Source organism: Sturnira hondurensis, unplaced genomic scaffold (assembly GCF_014824575.4).
Source record: "Sturnira hondurensis isolate 20B ecotype Veracruz unplaced genomic scaffold, ASM1482457v3 Scaffold0007222, whole genome shotgun sequence".
Classification (NCBI taxonomy): Eukaryota; Metazoa; Chordata; class Mammalia; order Chiroptera; family Phyllostomidae; genus Sturnira; species Sturnira hondurensis.
The window spans coordinates 1,278,731-1,302,115 of record NW_028079853.1 but is presented as its reverse complement, the minus strand read 5'-3'; the positions used below and the strand labels follow the sequence as shown (position 1 = coordinate 1,302,115).

Sequence of the window (23,385 nt, the reverse complement as noted above, 5' to 3'; positions counted from 1 at the left end):
AAAGAAGTAAAACGTGATTGGCATAAAAGTAGGCCAGACATTTTAACAACGACTAAATGAAAGCTAAGTCATGACTTATCTACTGAGAAGAAGGCAAATGCAAGAGACCTCAAGAATTTACTTATTTGGATAGACTATAGCCAGTATATACCAGTCTATAAGGGTGTAAACCTAGAAATATTATACCGTATTTAGCAGTGGAGTAACAAGCAGTGAAGGCACACTTACCAAGTACTTACCACTGGCACTGCCTTTGTAAAGTGCAGTTCCTTAAGAAGTGCTCCTTAGCTGGCTGGCCAAAATCTATTCTTCGCCCTTGAAAAAGTCCTATTGATTTTATATGAATTATGCGTACTCATAACAAACAATAGATAAGAATACAAAAAAAAGAAAGGTTAGTTAAGTTTGAATCTTGGCTTTGCTATTTAAAGGTTGAGTGAAGCCACCTCTTTGAATCTTGGTTTTGTTATGTGTAAAGGACGTGACAATAATACCTCTCAGAGTTGTGAGGATTCGGGGAGGATTTATTTGAAGTTTCTAGCACAAAACAAGCCTCAAAACTGGTTGTAGAAGTAGTTATTATCGCCTCACCGTGAGGGCAATTGGTATAACTTTCTAATATTAGCACTTAAAAAGGTATCAAATATAATTTTTTTCAAAGATTTTATTTATTTGTCTTAGAGGGGAAGGGAAGGAGAGAGAGAGAGAGAGAGAGAAATATCAATGTATGGTTGCCTCTCACTCATCCCCTGCTGGGAACTGGGAACTGGCCTGCAACCCAGGCATGTGCCCTGACTGGGAATCGAACCACGATCGTGTGGTTCGCAGGCCCACGCTCAATCCACTGAGCTACACCAGCCAGGGCTATAATTTTGTTTTCTGAGTTCTTAGGTATTCTCAAGAATTTAAGATAGAAGTGCGGTCTTCCACACTGATATTTATTGAGAACATTCCTAGGTTGAATCACAACACATTAATTAAAAAGTCTGTAAGATAAGGAGAAAATCTATTACAAACTATTGTTCCTATTTGATGTCTGAGGCTTAGTGTTCTAGAGAATTGGATTAATACTCCTACAGAACATTGTTGTGGTCAGTAACTGTGTTTCCTTCTATCTGGCATTTTTAAAGGAACTCGCTAGATTGTTGAGTGGAAACCCCAACATGGACAGGATTCGCGTGACTGGAGATACCCAAGGTCTGGTGAAGTTGTCCTGCTGAGGAACTATCTCCCTTTGCCTAGTGACTGTTCAGTGTTAGTTAAGTTCAACAGGAGACAAATTCCCATGGAGAACAAACCAGTAATGGAAAAGATGTTAGAGCATCCCAATGTCTGGGCGCCCAAAGAGTAAATCCTATTGCTGTGAACCTAATCAGTGGTAATGAGGTCAGAATTTCTAAGATATGACAATAAAAGGTGACTAAAGTGTACACGGCACACTTGCTTTCGTGCCTATTATATTATTTAAAGCTATACCATGGCCCCATGGGCAGGTGGTTGGTTCTGTTGCCACTGTATAAATGTGGAAAGGGAGATCTAGAGTTTACAGGATGCATAGAAATGACGCGTTTAAGTTGTCCAGCTTGCGTGTAGAGTGGACAGTGATATGCCAGCGTGTTAGAGGGAGTTTTCTCAGAGCGGCCTTGATGGCGCCATTCCCGTGGGATGTAAAAGGGCAGGAAGAGCTCGTGTTTGGTTCGCGAGCTGTTGTTCAACATCGGACAGATGACTCAGCCACTCTAAGACCATTTCCCTTCTTGTAAAATGATAATAAAAGGATCTCCCAGAAGTACAAACTTTCAGTTATAAGACGAACAAACTCTGGAGACCTAGTGTATAGTATGGGGACTGTAGTTAATAATAATGTATTATATACTTGAAATTTCCTAAGAGAGTGGGTCTCAAGGGTTCTCACCACACACACACACACACACACACACACACTATGTGAGATGATGAGTGTATTAACTCAATGCAATCATTTGACAATGTACACCTTAAATATATGTATAATGTCCTCCTTAAATATATATGTAGTCTTATTTGTCAATCATACATCAATGAAGCTGAAAAAAAGAATCTCCCAGAAATGTCAGCAGGAAATGAGAATGTACTTTGCACCCCCCTTCCTTCTCACTCCTGACACCACAGCAACTTGTGCAAACAAAGACGGCCCAATCAGATGTGTCTGCTTCATCCTCTCTAACTGAGAAAATGTTGGTACTTCAACTGCCACAAAGCATTGCTTTCTAATTTCCCTAAAAAAGAACACCCAGCAAGTTAGCAGGCTAGGAGACGTGGCAATGTTTGGATTCGTGTTGAGGGGAAAGGAAGCGCAGGACTGTGAAGAGAACGGGGCCCCATCGTGTTTGTTCCTCCTGCAGGAGCCAGCTATTCTTTATCCATCTTCTCCTTTTGCAGGTATCTTTGGGATGGTTACTAACCCCAAGTCCACCGGATATGAAATGAAAATTGGTATGATTACTTTCCAGGTTGCTGTTGGAGATATCGCAAAAGAAAGCACAGATGTTATTGTAAACTCAACAACAAGGATGTTTAATCTGAAGTCAGGTACTTCATTTAAGCAATGTACTTGATTGTATGACTAACTTCTGGAAGGGCAATTGTGGCTACTGTTGCTCTGAATAGACAGAGAGGTGTGTAGTAAATATTTACGGCCTGGAATCAGAAAGGACTGGGTTTGAATCCCAGCTATGCCACTTCCCATTTTGTGGCCTTGGACAAATCACTTAACCCCTCTGAGCCTGAGTCTCTCTGCCTGTCAAATGCCCATTGCCCAAAGAAGCATTAGATGGGGTATAAGTGGTGTAAAGTTGGGGTGTAATTAATGCATTGTACTTAGTCAGTGTCAGCTCTCATCCCCTTGTTAGCTCTGAACTATCAAAATTCCACACTTATAATTTAGTTAGCTTTAAGTTCTTCTATTCTTATTTCCTTTTTAATGTAATTCAGTTGGTATTTACTTCTCACATTCTGTAACTCTTCTCTGTACTTTTTACTGACCCAAAGTGAAATCCAACCTCTTTTCCTTGATTTTCCCTAAAATATTTGACCACCCGCATTGATATAACACTTCTGAGCATGCCCTCCTCACTTATGTCTGTTTATCTATAACTTGTATACATATACTCATATGCTGTTATCTTTTATATATTATAAAACATTAACTTTGAAATGAAAAGGGCAAGATAAAACATAAATAGAAGTAGAAATTTCAATATTTCCTAAATTGCAAAATATGTTGGAACTTATTATGCAGAAGGGAATCTGTAGAATATCAATTCAATGTAAAAAATATAAAGAACATTCAAATATTTAAAATATAATAAATTAAACACATGTGTTTATCTTTTCCCCCCTCTTGCAACTTCGTTAAAGCAACAACAAAGGAATTAAAGGGGTATAAAAAAAAGAGGTGGAGGAAAACCAACAGTGAACAGAGACAGCAACATATTTTCAGAAGAAGGGATGCAGCTAGTCAGTGGAAAAAACTTTGTACCTGCAGGAGAGGACAGCACCCCTAGAAGTGCAGGAACTGGAAGCAGCAGGAAAGGGGACAAGTGAAGAGATGAGTGTGGAATTGGACGAAGTTCTTTATCAGTAACTGTGGGAGGAACTCCATCCAGCAGAGCTCCTCCCGGCCACCACGGATGAAAAATAAGTCATCCCGGACACAATCTTCTTGTTCCGGTGGGAAATGGGATGGTGATTCTCTTTAGTGGGGACTGCCCGGAGCCCTTCTCCCACATGGCTTTTATTGGAATAGTATGTGTACAGCTTACATGCATAGCTCATCGATCAATGTCAAAAGGCTCTAGTCATACAAAACAGGTATTATCTATAGATTACAATTGAAGGAACACAGGGACTTGTCACTGGTCAGGGTTTGTTAGTCAGGCTCATGCCAGAGGGTCTTTAAGACGTGTTTCATGAGATAAGGAGTTTACTCCTTATGCCTTGAACTTAAACATCCAGTTTATATCAACAGGGCTATGCTGGGCAGAGCAAGCTTCAAAGGATAAAATGTACATTTCAGACTTGATTCCCATGGGAACCCTTGGTGTTAGAGTTGGGTCATGTCTGCCATCTGTGTTTTTACCTGGTTTTCCAGGGAGACTTACCAGCCCCTTTCAGGGCTTGTTCTCATGGGGCTACCATCTTCGAAACCACACAGAGCAGTCCCCACCCAACAAGTAGCACACAGACCTCTTGATGCTGTCCCCCATCCTGTGCACCAGTAACTTCCCTTGCTCTTCCCTGGCCAGAGATGGGAAGTGTATTCTGTAGAGAAGCTGAACCAGAGAGATTCTTGGACTTAACATACTAGGAACAGGCGAGATGAGAGGGTGGGGAACTGGACTGAAAACGGGGTTTCAGCAAAGTCTCTATACTGAACAGTGAGTGCACAGCCCCTTTCCCTACGTGGCTCCCTGAACAGCAGATGGAGTTATGCCCTTTAGACAAGAAACAGGAGGATCCTTCTGGGAAGAACCTGATAGCCCTGAAGTCCAGTACTTACTGCCTGCTCACCTTTCCTGACGCCTGTCTGTCAGCAAGCCTCCTGTACATGGAGCTTCCGAACTCACTCTGACATATGAATGGACCGACAGTTTGAGGAAAACTTTTACCGTTGCAAAGTCAGTGACCAAAACAAACTGAAAAAAGAAGGAGTTTCTTTTTTTTTCAAAAAAATTGACAGTTCTTAACACATGCATAATCAAGGAGAAATAGGTAGATAGGTAGGTAATAGGTAGATGATATTTAGATTAGATAGATCAGTCGCTGTTCATGGTGATAAAATAACTAACATTTATTCAATTCTTGATGCTAGATTCTGTACTAAGCATTTTTATCCTTTTAACGTTCAAACAACTCTGTAAGAAAAGTACTATGACAGCCTTTGTGTAACGGAGGAGGAACTGACTAGTCACATATTGGCTAGTAAGTGGTGGAGTCAACTCGGACCCAGTGTATCAAAATGCAAAATCCATCCAAAGTCCAAAATGCAAAGTCCAAAATGGTTTTTCAGCCACTCAGCCCAGCTGTCACTAGACATGTCCAGAGTGGTGAAGCCGCAGTCCTGAGGGGAACATTCACTGGACCGAAGCCAGCCAACTATCTAATTGTGAAAAACCAAACCAAACAATTAAATAACAAAATCAAAGAACTTAAGTAAAATGCTCAGTTTTATTATAGTTTTGAGATCCATGCTTCTCATTTGTATCAGAAATTTTATTTTTGCATTGCTTGTTCAATTGTGTAAAATAATAAGCATAGAATGAAAAACACTTAACTGCAAAAATATCCCAGTACACATAGAGATGATATAGCTGCAGACACTGGAGACTTTTGGCTATTGAGCTGTGCCATCACACTTTGGGTCAGATTGTTTATTCATTCACCATTAAATGAAGGTTGCTATAGAGAAGGTGGGTTTGAGGGAGATGGCATCATTGGATTATGCAAAGGGTGAGCTGAACAAAAGTCTAATGTACAAAAGCTATAACCACTTATTGAATTTTAATGAATGCTTTATATCATTAATGTCTTCTGTAGGGGTGTCAAAAGCAATTTTAGAAGGTGCTGGCCCAGCTGTGGAAGATGAATGTGCTGTACTCGGTATGGTCACATATTGCTTTTGCCTACAACCTGTTGAAAGTTAGAGGGCTGAGAATACTATGAGAGGGTCCACGGGGAAGTAAGTGGTGAGTGCTTTGAAAGAAGGTCAGTCCACTGGGAGAGCAGACACAGGTGGTATATGTCACGGTGGCCGTGGGGGAGAGGTCCTGTATCCCACCATCCCACCTTTTCTTCCTGAAAGTTAAAAAGAACCCGTGCCTGGATCCTAATAATCCAGGCTCCCCCACGTACGGAGGGATCTTGGGCACATGATCCAACCTCTGAGGACTCTGCTTCTCTCACCCGTAAGACGGTTCTGCTGTTGAGGAGCATGGTAATGGCTCCCCACCTGTGGTTATGAGGATGAGAAGGAACGATGAATATGAAAATGAGTTTTATAAGCTGTGAAGTGCTGTACGAATCACCTTTTACTTTCCTCAATCTTGTTCTGCTTCGTATAGCACACCATGTAGCTGACTTCTCTTTATGAGTGATACAGGAGTCAGTGTGGGTCTGAGATGTTTTCTGACACCAACCAGTTCTCCAATTCTGACGCTATCTACCGGGAGTTAGTGCCAGATCCCACAAGTTAAAGGTCTTAGTGCTACAAGACTGGCCTGGCTTCAAGGCTAGTTTTCAGCCCCAGGGGCCACCTGTACTTCTGACTGGCTGGCTGTAAATTTAGAGGTTCCCAATAACCCCTACTCAGGTTCAACTATTCACTAGAACAACTCACAGAACTCAGCGAAAACACTTTTCTTACATTTACCTGTGCGTTATACAGGATACAACTCAGGGACAGCCAAATAAAAAAGTGTGTCCAATGAAAAAACTAAAGCAATTTAGTAACAGGTTTGTAGTCCTTTATTTAAGGGAAAACAAGCCATGGATAGGCTAGTACAGTGCCTCACAAACAGTGGAGCAAGCAGTGTTTCTGAGGGATTATGTGCAAGAGTGAGTTTTATGGAGAGTTAGAACTGTAACCGTGAAAACAGTGTGTGATTGGTTGCAGTTGCATATCTGACCTTAGATAGAAAGATCAAGGAACAAGGAAATAAGTATACAGCCCAGAGTTGGCTTGGTATTTAGGGAGTAGCTAACTGGATACCCTGCCTTTGGAAGAGCTACCAAAATATTCAACAATGTAGAATCTGGAGTATGAAGAAAATGAGCCTGCCACAATGAGTGAAACCAGCCAGATTGAGGGAGGCTGGCCTTGGTCAGGAATCTTCACAGTTTTTTCTGATGTCAGCTATTTTCGTTTCTCAGTCATCAGTGTTGCTCCCCAGAAATAATGTGCTGGGTGTGTCTTCTTCCTTTTTTTCTTCCAGCAACACAGTCTCACAGAGATTTTATAGTTACACAAGGTGGATACTTAATGTGCAAGAGAATAATTCATGTTCTTGGGGAAAATGATGTCAGGAAAACGGTTTCCAGTGTTCTAGAAGAGTGTGAACAGAGGAAATACAAGTCTGTTTCCCTTCCTGCCATCGGAACAGGTTTGCAGCCCCTTGTCCCTTACAGATTTGAAATAATCCAAACTCATTTAGACAATCTCACTTTTAGTGAACTCGGTGCTGAGTCCAGAAAGCGGGAGTGAGGTAAATCAGGGAGTGGGCAAAGTTTCTAGTGCCTCTTTCATCCATCTTTTTCTTTATTTTAGGTTCCTAAGTATCTTTCCATGTTTGGCCCTTAACTTCATGCTTTTCTGACTGTTCCTTTTTCCCCCTTTGGGGGATTCTTTTGTTCTCATTATATCAGTTACCGTTTCTGCACTGACACCCAACTCAGCATTTCTAACCTTTTCCAGGATCTCCTCTGTGAGATTTCTCTGTTACCAGAAACCTAATTATATCACAATCCAAGCTCATCATTATCCCTTGAGTTGCCTTGGTTTTCGTTTCCTCCTGCAGTGGTGCCCCAATGCTCTCAGCTGTCCTGCCCTCCTTGCTTCTTTGTGTCCCATACCCCCAGAGTCAGCAGGTCCTATTAAACCTTCTTCCAGGGAGGCGTTCCGTTTCAGCCTCCCTTTTAGTTTCCAAACCCTTAGTACCTCTCCCATCTGGTTTATAGCAGTGTCTCCCAGCTGGCTCCTCATTCGTGCATTCATTAGATTGAAAGGTGGTAACCCAGCCCTGTGCAAGACACTGGGGTAAAATCATGTGTAAGATGCAGTCGCTCTCATTAGCCAACAAGCTCAGGTTCATTCTGCTCACAGTTTTCTAGGAACACTTTCCTCCTCATCTCCATCATATCATACAATCATTCACTGATGTTAATAACCTATTTCCTGATTCATTCACACCAAATTGCACAGACTTTTTAAAAAGCCCATAGAAGGGCCTTAGTAATGCCTTTACATAGTTATGTGATTGAGTAAAACTTCGAAAGTGACATGGTTTAACCACTGTGGGTTAAATCATTGTTACTTCCTACTTTGACTTCTTAGTTCCCTGGCCCTGGGTGTTGGAATGGCCGAAAGCACCTTTGGAATACAGCCAAAACAAGTTGACTTGGGAATATGCTTTTCAGCATTAAAAAAGTTATACTGCTATGAGTTCTCTTTTTGATTCTAAATGTTCACTTTTACCATAATTTTATATTTGTATTTTTAAAAAGATTTTATTTATTTATCTTTAGAGGGGAAGGGAAGGAGAGAGGGAGAGAAATACCAATGTATCGTTGCCTCTCATGTGTCCCCTGCTGGGAACTGGCCTGCAACCCAGGCATGTGCCCTGACTGGGAATCGAACCACGATCGTGTGGTTCACAGGCCCGGGCTCAATCCACTGAGCTACGCCAGCCAGGGCTATATTTGTATTTTTATAATCTTTTTCTGAGATGTGTAAATTTCAAACCCTACAAAAATCTGGCCCCAGCCTTGACTGTTTCTTTCCCCAGTTTGTAGATAAGAACTTAAGGCATTAAAGCACAGGGCCAAACAGCTAGTAAGCAGCATAACGAGGTTTAAACCCAGGCAGCCAGGCCTCTACATTCCAACTATTACTTTTTTTTTTTACACTGTGTGTTTTATTTTTACCACTGTGCTCTTAGTTATTATATTCGTAGCTACTCTATTCTTATCTCTATTATCCATTACTTTCTATAATCACCCCAATTTTGTAGCTGAGTAACGTGAAATTTAGAGGTGTTGTGAGCTGAGCTGTGACCCCCAAATTCATATATTGAAGTGTTAACTCTTGAACTTCAGAATGTGTTTATATTTGGAGATACAGCCTTTGAAGAAGCAAATTAGTTAAAATGAGGTTATCAGAGTCGTCCCTATTCCAACATAACTGGTGCTTTGCAGGAGAGGAGATGAGGACACTGACGGATGTAGGGGGAAGAGCGGTGAAGACACACGGAGAGAAGTCGGCCACCTACTAGAAGAGAGGCCCCCCAAAGAAACTAATCTTTCCAACGCTTTGCTCTCAGACTTTTAGCCTCTAAAATTTTAAGAAAGTGAATTTCTGTGGCTTAAGCCACCAGTCCATGGCCCTTTGTTCTGGCAGACCTAGCCAACTAATACAAGAGAGATCAAAGGACTTATCTAAGATCACGCAGCTATACCCTGGCTGGTGTAGCTCAGTGGATTGAGCGCGGGCCTGCGAACCACACGTCGCGGTTCGATTCCCAGTCAGGGCACGTGCCTGGGTTGCAGGCCAGTCCCCGGTAGGGGACTCAAGAGAGGCAACCATACATTGATATTTCTCTCCTTCCCTTCCCCTCTAATGGTAAATAAATAAACTCTTAAAAAAAAGATTACGCAGTTAATCAGTGGAGAGCCAGGACGAAGACGCAGATTTGCATCCAGATCACATGTTCTTTTCTTGAACTTGCAATGCCCTTCAGCTGAAGACCAGTAGGAACACACACTTCGGGGACTCTGCAGCATCTTAGCAAAAAGGTTGTTAGAGAGGACTTATAAGGAGATTTGCACTTGTGTTAGGTGATTTCATGGTAGTCACAAATAAGTTGGGCTTAGCTCTGGATACTTTCAGGAAGCAGATGTCATTCTATGATTGGGTATCTTACCTAGAAGAAGAGAAGACTGTAACTAAAGCAGTGATTGGTAATGAAGCAACGATTGCTCACATTAGTCAAGGTGGGGGATGCTTAGCCACCTTGCATCACATTAGCCATGATGTGGTATGGGTAGTGTTCATATTTTTGTCTGTGGTCAGACATGATTATGCAGTGGTCTAGTTTTGGCTTAATTCATCACAGCTTCAGAGTAGTTACATTTGATGACGTTCTGTGAAAGAGGTTTCTGTGAAACCTCTTGCACTATTTTGTTTGTATTCAGCTGGAAAATTCCAAGATCCAGCTGTGAGTGCCAGGGCAGTTCCTGGCTTTCAGGTGCTGCTTTCCTCTCAGCACCAAGAACCGCATTCACCAAGTCAGGTCACACGACCAACACCAGCTGAAACTTTTTTTGCCACTAAAAAAATTGTTTTTCAGGAAATGCTGGGAAAAACCCAACCAGGGTTGCCGATGACATGATCGATGCTGTTGTAGACTTCACACGGAAACATTCTATCCCATCATTAAAAAAAGTTAAAGTTGTTGTTTTTCTAACTGAGCTGCTAAATGTATTCTATGGCAGCATGAAGAAAAGAGAAATAACCACATCACCCACCTTTCAGTCCATATTCCACGAGGCTTCATGTAAGATATTCTTTTAAAAATCATGTGGTTACCTCTGATATTACTTAGAAAATGTTTAGATGTGAATGCTCACTGTTTCTATTAGTTTCAGGACTTCACAGACAGCATCTTATAGTACACGGGAAAAGTGCAAGAACTGTGGAGCAAAATCTGTCAACCGATTGTTCTTCTGAGGGACAAAATTGTGCCTGGGAAGCAGGAATAACAAATGAACAGGAAGAGGAAAGCGATGGTGAGAAAGCAGAAAGAGGGGAATAGAGTTTGAAAATCCAAACCAATGATCCATTTTTTCCCCTTCACTGATGGGTATTGACACTTGGTGCCCCTTACAGCTATGAACTAAGTGGTTAATGCCAGTTTATTGATCCTCCGTCTCTAGACAGGTTAGTCTGAGAACAGTGACAGATGCAGGAAAAGAGTGGCCAAGGTCATCTGGTTGTGTCACATCGTGGGCAGACAGGTTCCTGGTGTGAAAGTGTCTGCACTGACCTGCTCCTCTCATCTAGCTTTCTCTCATGTTGTGACTTATGCACTATTTTTGTGACTTCTTCGTCTTGCACTATTTTTACCCAATTTGAGCACTTATTGGAAAGTACTGTGGGTTTTACTGGTAATGAGACCTACGCATCTCAAGCTGCCTTCCTAAACTGAAAATTGTCTGCCAGCAGGAACTTCATTTCTCCTTACACTTATTTCCTGACAACTGTTCTCCACGTGCTGCAACACCCAGTACACGTAAGAGCTCTGTGGACACATGCACAATACATAAAAATAATAGTTGGATCTGTTAAGGCTTTTCCAGTAGCAAGTAATAGAAAATCCAATTTAAACTACCATAAGCAAAAAAAAAAAAAAAAAAAACCCTCATTCACTTATATGTCTATAAAGTTCAGACATACTTAGCTTCATGTCCATTTTGATCCAGGGGCTCAGATGATGTCATCTGGACTCTGGCTTTCTTCATCTCCCTTCTCTTCTCAACTGTGCTGTCTTTATGATAAAGCTTCACCCAGTGAGGGATGGCTGCTTGCAGGTTCAGCTCCACATCCTTGTATGCTCCGTTCCAACAGGACAGAGTACCCAGGAGCCATATAACCTATCAGGAGCGTGATGCCTGGGAGGCACCAGTATAAGGCCCGAGCTTTCTTCTGATTGGACCAGCTCAGGTCATCTGTGCAGAATTATGTTATTTGGCCAAGCTGGAGTCCCATGCTCTACACTTAAACTGGAGAGGAGCACTACTGAAGCAAGGGGTTGTCCTCCAAAGGAAATTCAGGATGCCTTTACCAGAGAAAAGGAAAAAGGATGCCAGTTAAAAATAACACATGTCTACTATAGTATCTAGGGATATATAAATGAACATTTTTTTACCTTGGCCTTTGTAGAGGAAATTTTTTATTTAAATATTAAGAGCAGTAAGTCATTGTTAGTAAAGTAAAAAATAAAGTTAAGCCTGTTCACCCAGAATTTAAGTTGATGTATGAAATTTATGTAATAAAACAGAAACTTTGGAGAAGGAAAGAAAAACTGACTAAAATAAGCAGGCAAGTGACCATATGGTACTTGAGGCAAAAACAAACAATAACAAAACTGCCTTATATAATCTTTGTTAGCTGACAGGGGTAATACAGATAAAATGCCAGGTAAAAAGGAACTCTTGGCGAAGATGAACTTAAGTTTTAGTGCGAATTTATCATATGGACTTCTTTGAAAGAAAACTGAAAGAGGATAGCTTTGGGTTTCATTTGAACAGATGATACACAACTACTTTTCCAATGTATGTTAAAGCTATTTATTGGTCCAGAGGGCACTTACTGAGCACCCACTGGATATCAGACACTAGAGATATATATTTGGGAGTCGGGTAAGAAGGGGGCAGTTGAGTGTGGATTGGATTATCCGTGGAGAGTATGAAGGGTGAAGAGAGAGAAGACTAAAGGCAGAGCCAGGACTCCTGGTGTCTAATCCCACCTGTACAAAGTGGAGAGGAGCTGAGGCAGAGCACGCAAGGAGAGGTGTAGGAGGGACTTTATCTTCAACACATTTGTCTTTTAAAAAATATTTATAGGAAAAGGGCTCAAGAAAGTGCCAACTAAACTTTTATTTATTTATTTTTAAAATATATTTTATTGATTATGCCATTACAGTTGTACTATTCCCCCCCTTCACTCCCCTCCACCCTGCACATCCCTCCCCCACCATTCCCCCCTTTTGTTCATGTCCATGTGTCACAAGTTCTTTAGATTCTATTTTTCCCATAGTATTCCTGCCCTCCCCCTGTCTATTTTCTACCTACCGTCTATGCTACTTATTCTCTGTACCTTCTCTCCCTCTCTCCTCCTCCCACTCCCCTTTTGCTAACCCTCCATGTGATCTCCATTTCTATGGTTTTGCTCCTGATCTAGCTGTCCTCTTAGTTTGCTTTTGTTTTAGGTGTGGTTGTTAATAACTGTGAGTTTGCTGTCCTTTCACTGTTCATCTTTTTTATCTTCTTTTTCTTAGATAAGTCCCCTTAACATTTCATATAATAAGGGCTTGGTCATGATGAACTCCTTGAATTTGACCTTATCTGAGTAGCACTTTATCTGCCCTTCCATTGTAAATGAAAGCTTTGCTGGATAGAGCAATCTTGGATGTAGGTCTTTGGATTTCATGACTTGGAATACTTCTTTCCAGCCCCTTCTTCCCTGTAAGGTCTCTTTTGAGAAATCAGCTGACAGTCTGATGGGAACTACTTTGTATGTGACTGTCCCCTTATCTCTTGCTGCTTCTAGGATTCTCTCCTTCATTTTAATCTTGGGTAATATAATTATGATGTGCCTTGGTGTGTTCCTCCTTGGGTCCACGTTCTTTNGGTCACTTAGAATTATAGGCTCTGGGGCTTTGAGCTGTTCTTGAGTCATAATGTTTGGTCTGTTTGCATCTGTTATGTATGAGGGGTGGAGCCTTAGGTGTTCCCCAGGGCGGGGTGACCGAGTTGCTGGGTTGTGACACTGTATGTGGGGGCAGGGTCAGAGAGGGAAAAAAGTGGCGCTTTGCTTCCCTCTGCTCTCTCTCAGATTTCTGTCCCCTCTGCTTCTTCCCACAAGCAAATTGGGCCCCTCTGGTGCTGGTTCCTGGGTGTGTGGGCTCATGTACTCTCCAGGACCCTGTGGGTCTCTCCAACGAACTCTCTGTGAGCCTGGGAGCCTCTCCCGGCCCCTCAACCCCGAGAAAGTCTTTCCAGTTGGTGCTTTCAGGCTCATTCCCGGCGCTAGGGCCCTAGCCTGCAGGGTCTGTCTCACTGTTCATTCCTTCACTTGGTTTATCTACGCACGAATGTGTGGCCGCAGTCAGCCAGCCACCCTGCGCCCTCACTGGGTCCACCCGTCGCCACCCCAGGCTTAGGATCCACCAACCACCTCTGCCTTTGCTCCTGGGTCAGTCTGACCAAATGATCTTTCCTGCGAGACCCCGCTCCGCTGCTGCCTCCACCTCTCTTACAGGTCTGGCTGAGTGGTTCATTGTTGTCGACTCCTGTACAGTTCAATGTTCACTGTTTTGGCTGCATTTTTGTTTCTAAAACTTTGCTGCCTTTAAATTTAGTTGTGGGAGGGGGCGCAGTGTTTCCACCTACACCTCCATCTTAGCCAGCCCAACTAAACTTTTAAAGAAAAGCAGCTAATATGTTATTTTTTGTGAAACACTGGGCTGCACAACAACAGAACACAATTCTCTTCCTTATTTTGATGGTGGCCTCCCAGGTAGTATTAAATGCTCAAGTATTCATTTCGCTTTCCTGGGACACAACTTTATTATCCTTAAATTGTTTAGCCAGAGACACCATTTGTCCACAGGTAGAGTTTGATAGGGCTTAAGGGTGTAATTTGAAAGTTGCTTCTGTTAAGAAAGTACCCTTGGCTTTACCCTTCACTCTCCTTTTAAGTACATGTACCTCTGGGATGTAGAAAAGGTCAAGCCTAATCATTTTTTAAGAATAATATTAATATGTTCATAAAGGACTTGGCATTCCTTAAAGTGCTTTAATGCCTCTTATTATATTTTAAACTTGTAACAATCCCATGAAGTGGTGAAGAGAGCAGGTCTTATCATTTCCAGTTTACAGATGAGAAAGACTCATATGGCTGTCACAGGTTGAGGCTCATCAGGTCTCTGACTCCAAGTGCTGGTAGTTTTCTGCTCTGCAACCTTTTGTCATGAAAGGAAGAGGGGCCCAAAGAAACAAGCACTTACTTTCACTTACTTTCCAGTCTTGCCTGCTGCATTCAGAAAAAGAAAAGCAAGTCCAAGAGGACTTGAACACCTAGGACTAGAAATGATTAAGCCAAAAGATCGGAAATCAGTGGACAGTGGGGAAAAGAAAATAACTTAATTTGCAGAAACTAAACACCCCACCATGGGAAATTCTCCAGAAAAATGCTTTGAAAATGGAATTTGAAAAGACCTTCCAAATTAGGGCTAGGTGCTTCCCTTTGTCACTAGAGTTTCATTCCCCGAGTGGACTTGCTAAACAGGAAGGGAGTGCCCTGGACCCCTCTCCCAGGTCCAGAGTATCCTTCACAAAATGGGCAAACTGTGGCTTGTTTATAAGGAGAAATCTTTTGTTTTTTTTTATCTGTGATATCATGGCATTTTCTTCTCTAATACAATCTGTCCATATTTCTACTAGTAATGCCATCTCAGGAAGCTGATGTGTGTTTGAATTTTCTGGAAGGCATGGGAAAGAAAAAAACTTTGAGCATCACCACTTTATATGAAAACATTGGCTTAGCACTTCCATTATTTTCTCTTTTTTTCCATTATTTTCTTTATGTAGTGTTTGTTTAGCATGGAAGATAGGAGACAGAACAAGGTGCTTTAAATATCTTTAGCGGGGTAATCATGTTGTAAAAGAAAAATAATGAAGAACCACACTAAATAAAACTAATAAAAGTGAAAACATCAATAAATTAGCTTTCATGTTTGAATATCAATTTCTTGTGGAATTAATGCCATAGAACTTTCTGGGAACATTATACTTTCAAGCTACAGTAAATCTAAGTTTATCTAAATATTTTAGCTAAACCATTAATTAACCTATGTCGTATTAGTGTTGGAACTGTTCAGTTCATCTGTGTTTCAAGTTCAGGATAGTAAAATCCTTACTTAAGTACACAGATTTAAGGAAGCTCCTTCCCTACCCCCTAAGACCAGGATTAGATGAATGAGAAAAAGAGCAAAAACAAAGCCTTGATTTTCAGAGGTTGCTGGTAATGGATGTCATGTGTTCACTAAATGCTAACTTCCCAGATGATAGTATTCCTGAGCCCTGGACTGACACGAATCAGCAGCCGTTTTGTGTGATCCAGCTCCAGCCCGGACAGTCAGAATATGACACTGTGAAGGAGAGGTTCTCTCGGACTTGTCGTTCCTACACAATAGAGAAGGTAACATTGCATTTTAAAAACTACTTCTTTTAAATATTGAAAAACTAACATGAAAGCTCTCTTTTTATACAACACTCTTTCTTCTTTTATATCTTACTGTATTTATTATAATTAGACTAACTCAAGTTCCATAGACTTCAAATCTCATGATTTATCCATTTGTAATAATGAAGGAGACTCCCCACAGTCACATGTACAATCATATACCCACTGAAACTGATGAAAAAGAAGAAATGTATTGAAACTTAATGGAAAGGTCAGGAGTAGGATGGTGTTTGGAGCAGTTCAATCCAGCGGCTTGACGATGCCATAGATCCAGATTCTCTGGATTTGCTGTTCACAGTCTCAGCTTCATTTGAAGGCAGGACTGTCTTGTGATTATAGGATGGCTGCCTGTGGCAATCAGAGAATCTCAGCCTCCCCTCTCCACATTCTGCAGAATTAATAGATAAGAGCCCCAGGCTTTGTGTTGAGTGGACCACTCCAACCAGTCTGTATCGGGGGAGTGCCATATGCTGATTGGCGTGGACCTGGGCTATTGGCTCCCACCATACAATTTGTTTACCCCAGTTGGGCTCCATTCTAGAACCATAAGGACAGCCAACTCCACCCAAACCAGAAGTTGCTCCACAATTTGGATAAAATGGAATGCATGGTTGGAGGTTTCACACTGTCCATGCACTATACTGCATACAAATATCAGCCAGTAAAGTATAGCAGTTTGTGAGAAAGTCCTTATCATACCATAGAGATCAGAGCAGGGTGTGGCATTCTAGTAATTTAAAATCTAGCCAATGCTTCCTTAAATCTGTGTACTTAACTGTATTAGAGCATTTTTGAAATCATGCTTTGGTTAACCTTTCACATACCCGACTTCCCCATTTGACAGTGGACTTCTTTTTTTTATTCTCACCAGAAGACACTTTAAAATTGCTTTTAGATAGAGAGGAAGAGAGAGAGACAGAGATAGTAAAAGAGAGAGAGAGAGATCACTGTGAGAAAGAAACTCGATTAGTTGCCTTCTCAATTCCTGACCAGGAATTGAACCCACAGCCTTTTGGTCTATGAGCCAATGCTCCAACTGAGCCACACTGGCCAGGGTGGCAGTGAACTTCGTAAAGTAGGAATCACCTCCTACTCATCTCTACGTTCCCAGAACTTAGTATGTTGTAGGACACAATACCTACTGAAGGATGGAATAAAAATCGCTGAGAAAGGAGAATCAGAAAAGAGACTCCATGGAAAGCATAGGATTTAAAGGAGGAGTTGCATCATTATGTTTAAAGCTTTGCGAGTCCTGGAACCTCGCTTCAATTGTGTTTACCGGATATCTGCAATATTCTTGGCTCTTGTCCTATCATACCCATTTAGAAAAACCCCAACTTTGGATTAAGTCTATAACCTACCTTCTTTCCTATGGCGGCTAGATAAAATCACTACTAATTCATGGTCTCCAACTTCAGCTGGACCCTCCAGGTAGCTGGAATCCTTCCTGGCTTCCTCCAGTCACCTTCTTCATGCATTCCCTACTCCAGGCCTTCACCACTCTCCTTGAGGTCTCCATCACTCCCAGCAAAACAACTTGCCCTTCTGCTTCTATCCCTTGACTTCTCCTCACTACCCTCTACAACTATCCACTTCTTTCTTCTTCACCCTCTCTTCTGCCTTTTTTCTAGAACATTATTTCCTCAGATCAACTCTATACCTAGACAGATTATCTGGATTTCTTTCTGATGCTTTCCTACTCCCTGTATGTCCTCCTAACCCATCGCTTACCATTATGAGGGGTAGTGATTTGTTTTCTTGTCTTTCTCCCCCACTAAGATGAAAGTGTCTTGAGGGAAGAGACCCAACACAGTGCTTGATTCATACTAGGCTTTTAATAGATGATTAGTGAATGTATGTTAAGTTTATTTTCTAAAGAATGATTTTCCGAAAAAAGCTAAAGAAAGATAAAGTTTCAAGGAGGGGATGATTTATGTTTTGAAGTGCTTGCTATTGAGGTTTCTGGAAAGGATCAGTCATTAAATTAGGCAGTTATGAGGTGATTTGTGACCATAAGTGGAGAAATGCAGAAAGAACTATGATTGGGAGACCAGGAGGAGTTAAGGAAATAATTATTAAATTATTATAATTTTTTAGTAGGAATTTGAATGTCAATAAATTTCCAAGAATTCCAGGGAATATATATAGGTAAACATTTTTATATAAATTATAAACTCCTCTATGAAAAATAGATAATAATAAACACAATATGCAGATAGCTTATCCTTTTCCTGAAGGCAGAGAGTTATCATTAAACAAAATTTTTAACTTCCACAGCTGAAATTTTCTTTAAAGGAAGGATTTATTGGGCCATTGCTAGCAAAATAAAAAGACTAGGACCTGGGGCATGAAGTCTAAACCTCCAGCAGCAGGGCCAGGTGGAAAAGGCAAAATGTCCACTGTCCTGGAGTTGGCCAGCGTTTTTGCACATCAGGTAGGGGGAGGAAGATGTGCTTTGAAAGAGTTTACATTGGCTGTAGAGAAAGAAGGTGAAGCAGGGCTAGTTCTGGGGTAGGTGCAGAGTCCGCAAGGAAGCAGCATTTGCTTCTTCAAATTGAGGTGGTCAACAGTCTGGAAAGTTCATGTGTAAACAAGAAACGGAGTCTCCTGGGGTCTGATGATGCCTGGATACTCTCTCTTTCAGATAATCTCAGAAATAACCACCTGGCAGTTAATTAACAGTTCCACCATACATTCAGGAATGTGAGCAATCTTGCTAGCTATTGTCTTTCTCTCACTCTCTAGCCCACTGTAATTCAATTTAGAACATCTCAGAAGTTTTCTTTTGTCATCACCTACTCTATATTGCTAGTTGCATGTTCTTCTCCTCCTCTATATTGCTTATTGTGTTTATTGCCACAATAAACACTATACTGAGCTCTAAGGTAATTTCCAAAATGTTTTGCTCTTTGCCATTTACAGATTGAGAGGATACAGAATGCATTTCTCTGGCAGAGCTACCAGATAAAGAAAAAGCACATGGACATGAAGAATGGCCATATGGATAATGAGAGAATCCTCTTCCATGGGACAGATGCAGACTCAGTGCCGCACATCAATCAGCATGGCTTTAATCGCAGTTATGCTGGGAAGAATGGTAAGGAAGGGAGTAATCTGGCTGATCGGAATGAGGTGAATGGAAGTTCTCAGGTGGACTATTCACACCCAAGCAGCGTAGCTGTAGATGGCAGCCGTGTTGTCATTGGGAGGATACAGCTTATTCTGTCTCACCCAAAAGGAGACCGGCAACCTCCTGAGGACAGATGGAGTGAATTTTAGAAATGATGAAGTGGCTTTGGGGATCAAGAACTGTATTAAAATTTTATTTGGCAGGTTTGGGCATGGTTCTACATACTGGGATAATTTTATGTTCTTAGGAAAGTTTTTGTCTTTCTCTTTATAGCTATATCCTACGGAAAAGGAACCTATTTTGCTGTTGATGCCAGTTATTCTGCTAATGATAACTACTCCAGACCAGATGGCAATGGGAGGAAGCATGTGTATGTTGCACGAGTCCTCACAGGAGCCTATACACTTGGACATGAGGAATTAATTAGCCCACCATCAAAGAATGCTTTTAATTCCACAGATCTGTTTGACTCTGTCACAGATGATATACAACATCCAAAGATATTCGTGGTATTCTTTGATTATCAGGCTTATCCAGAATATCTCATAACTTTCAGATGTTAAAACATAGGATTTAGTCATCTATTTATAAGAACAATTTATAGAGTTTTTGTCTTTGCCTTTGGCTTATTTACATAGATTTTAAAATCTCCATGTTAGGTGCTATAATGGTGAAAAAAGGCTTTTAAAGTGCTTTATTACAATTTGTATCATACCTGTTTTCTGAATATATTGATGGGTATTAGAAGCTGAGAAATGTAAATGACACAGTTAGAGCTACAACTATAGACACCAAATCCATGTAAGAACAGAGAGCACCTTTCTCCTTTTCTATTAGAAAAGAAATAAGATGAATCACTATAAAGAGAGGTTGTCACCGTTCTTATTGGACTATGTTAAGACATCAGACTGTTGAGCTAAAGCATACTATTAAATGAAGGGGCCGCTATTATGCATCTGTAACAGCTGGGGATTTTGTCTCTCTCAGAAACACTTATTAGCAATAGAATGACTGAATCAAAGAATATTGCATTGACTCTATTGTGGAAGAAATCAGGCAAAAAAATGTGTTGTATTGATATCTAATGCTACATTGCAAGTTACCACCAAACTTAGTGGCTTTGTGGGAAAGGAATTCGGGCTTGGCTTAGCTGAGTCATTCCGACTTAAGGTTTACCATGAAGTTGCAGTACAGATGTCGGCCAGGGATGCAGTTATCTGCTGGCCTCATTGGGGCTGGAGGATCTGCCTCCAAGGTGAATGACTCAGATAGCTGGCAAGGTTTCGTTAGTCATTGGCAGGAGCCCTCAGTTCTTGTCTGTCCACTTGGAGCTCTCCGCAGAGTTGCGTTAGTGTCCTCATGACATGGCAGTTAGCTTACTCTACAATGAGAAATTTAGGAAAGAGAAGGCAGAAGCCACGATCTCTTTTATGGCTTACCTTCTGAAGTCATACTCCATTTTTTCCACAATATCCTATTGGTTAAATGAATCAGCTCATTCAGTTTGAGAGGGAATTAAACAAGGCATGGACACCAGTAGGCAAGGATCATTGGGGACCATCTTGGAAGCCATATAAATACATGAATGAATGATAAATTGATAACATGTTAGCAATAAAAAAGACACTGCATCATCTAGTCCCACTGTCCCCTCACCTTTCTTCCTTCACTATCTCTCACTCCTAGGGCAAAAAGCCTTCTAGCCTCTGCCCGACTATGTCCAGAACTTATGGTCTTGAGAGGACCCATTCTATTCTGGGACAGCTCATATTATTGGAAAACTTGCTCACACTGAGTTGAAATCTATCCTTCTATGTCTATTACCTGCTGATCACTGTCCTACCTACACTGACCCAGAAAACATCTCATTTATTTTAGAGATGATGGCCCTTCAGATTTAGCCCTTATACTAATGTTAGTTAAATTCTAAAAAATGTTTAGCAGCTTATTTATCCTGCAACACTACTTTTCAAGAGTTGCAAACATGTAAGAAGTGCTTACATTATCATGCACAATTAAGTAAAGCACATGCACAATTTAAAGAGTACAAAAATGTATTTTTAAAACTCTCACCAATAAACAAGTTGCAAACATGTAAGAAGTGCTTATATTATCATGCACAATTAAGTAAAGCACATGCACAATTTAAAGAGTACAAAAATGTATTTTTAAAACTCTCACCAATAAACAAGTGCTGGTGAGGATGTGGAGAAAAGGGAACCCTAGTGCATGGGAATACAGATGGTGCAGCCACTGTGGAAAACAGTGTGGAATTTCCTCAAAAAATTAAAAAGGGAATTGCCTTATGACCCAGTGATTCCACTACTGGGAATATACCCTAAGAATCCTGAAACATCAATTCAAAAGAACCTATGCATCTTAATGTTCATAGTAGCTCTGTTTACAACAGCCAAGTGTTGGAAACATCCTACGTGTCCATCAGTAGATGAATGGATTAAAAAGCGGTGGTATATTTACACAATGGAATATTACACAGCAGAAAGAAAGAAGGAATTCTTATCTTTTTCCACAGAATGGGTGGAACTGGAGACTATTATGCTAAGTGAAATAAGCCAATCAGTGAAAGAAAAATAGCATATGATCTCACTTATAACAGGAATCTAATGAAAAATCAACTAGTGAGCAAAATAGAACCAGAGCCATGGAAACATGGAACAGACTGACAGCTGTGAGAGGAGAGGGCAGGGGTGGGGGCTGATTAAAACAATGTGCAGATGCTACTCAAAGAACGCATGTGAATGACCCCTGGGCATAGAAAATGGTGTGGTGTTGACTGTGGGTGTAGGGGTCAGGCAGAATGGAGGGGAGCAAAGGGGGAAGATTGGGGTGACCATAATACAATAAACAATAAAAAAAGTCTCCCCAAACTCCGTCACCCATAATTGCAACACTCCAGGGAGACCACTGCCCGTGTTCTTATGTTTGTGCTCCCTTCTAGTTTCTTTATCCACCTTCAGGAAAGTAAAATGATCACACTTTATTCAATTACTAATTGTATGATACTGTACCTCTATTTTCCCATTTAACATTACAAGTATTTGTCTCATGTTATTACTTTTTTCTTTAAACATTCTTAATGATTGAGTTATTTGCTATGTATTTTCCTTTTTGTGTATAGATAAAGTTTTGTCATCATATTTACTTAGAGTTTAATAATTCAGTTTTTCTTTTGCAATATATCTGTATCATTTTCCCCATGTCATTAAATATCTTATACATAATTATAATTGTTTGCATGTATGTTTTTACATATATGTCATGTCAAAATAGGGTGCTTAAATTTCTTGATAAACATATGATTGGAATATGAGATGCAAAGACCATAATTTACCTTCAACAAGACACCACTTCCTGAATTTCATGAGGGAAATATAGTCCTAGAGCACAAAAACCATGTTAGCCTTCTCTCCCTTCATACAACACAGAGCACAAAAACAGGTTAAATAATGCCCTGTTAACTGCCTGGGCTTTGGCTCCCAATCCCAGTGTAGAATTCTAAAGAGCCAGGATGGAGCATGGAACAACTTTTCCGTTGGTAAGTCAGACTCTTTCTTACAATGTAAACTCCTGTCTTCTGTCTCATCTGGTGCTGCTACTCAGTGACTCCCCAGTTTATTTCACTCTGCTCCTACTTCAGCAGGAAGACACAGAGCCTTGAGTGTAAAACACCCATGTTATTAAGTTGTAATGGTTTCTTAAGAAACAAAATACAAACCAATTGATCATTACACAGTTATATATAATTATATATAAATTCTACTTTCCATCAGTCTGAAGCAAAAGCATGTCCTTTGGTCTGTTAAGTTAATCTCTTTCCCAGCTGGCTTGGCATTCTCTATCCATATGACTAGAATGGGCTCCACTTTTCTCTGGAGAGCCCACTTTCAAGTTAACTACAAGAGAAGTCTTCCTCCAGCTTTGCTAATCATGGAAGAAAAGGCTTTGTTTTTATTATTCTATTTTTCCATTACCATTTATTCCCCTTATATGCCCCCCCCAACCATCACACTGTTGCCCATGTCCTCTGTTTTTCTCTTTCTTGTTCTTAAAGAAAGCCCTTTAACATTTGTTGCAGTGTTAGTTTTGTATTAACCAACTGCCTTAGCTTTTCCTCTTCTGGGAAGCTCTTTATTTCTCTTTCAATTTTAAATGATAATTTTGCTGGGTAAGTAGCCTCGATTATAGGTCCTTGCTTTTCATCACCTTGAATATTTCATGCCAGTCCCTTCTGGCCTGAAGTGTTTCTGTTGGGAAATCAGATGACAGTCTGGAGCTCTCTTGTAGGTAACTACCTGCTTTTGTCTTGCAGCTTTTAAGATTCTCTCCTTGTCTTTAATTTTGCTATTTTATTTATTTATTTTAAAGATTTTTATTTATTTATTTATTTTTAGAGAGGGACAGGGAAGGAGAAAGAGAGGGAGAGAAACATCAATGTGTGGTTGCCTCTCAAGTCTCC

The 23,385-nt window shown here is 40.7% G+C and overlaps 1 protein-coding gene across 4 annotated transcripts in view; it reads left to right on the top strand.

Annotated features, from left to right (window-relative positions):
* PARP15 (poly(ADP-ribose) polymerase family member 15) overlaps positions 1-20,588 on the top strand; it is a 31,230-nt gene extending 10,642 nt beyond the window's left edge. For 2 of the 4 annotated variants that reach the window (XM_037051479.1, XM_037051476.1), the window contains exons 5-13: positions 1,119-1,197; positions 2,422-2,571; positions 5,578-5,640; positions 6,972-7,139; positions 10,101-10,307; positions 10,393-10,539; positions 15,597-15,733; positions 18,701-18,875; positions 19,182-20,588. In XM_037051479.1, the coding sequence (XP_036907374.1) occupies positions 1,119-1,197; positions 2,422-2,571; positions 5,578-5,640; positions 6,972-7,139; positions 10,101-10,307; positions 10,393-10,539; positions 15,597-15,733; positions 18,701-18,875; positions 19,182-19,471 (1,416 nt within the window). In that variant the 3' untranslated portion in view covers positions 19,472-20,588. The remainder of the gene's footprint in view (positions 1-1,118; positions 1,198-2,421; positions 2,572-5,577; positions 5,641-6,971; positions 7,140-10,100; positions 10,308-10,392; positions 10,540-15,596; positions 15,734-18,700; positions 18,876-19,181) is intronic. The other 2 variants (XM_037051477.1, XM_037051478.1) reach the window with 2 other exon arrangements.
* Positions 20,589-23,385: the final 2,797 nt, after the last annotated feature.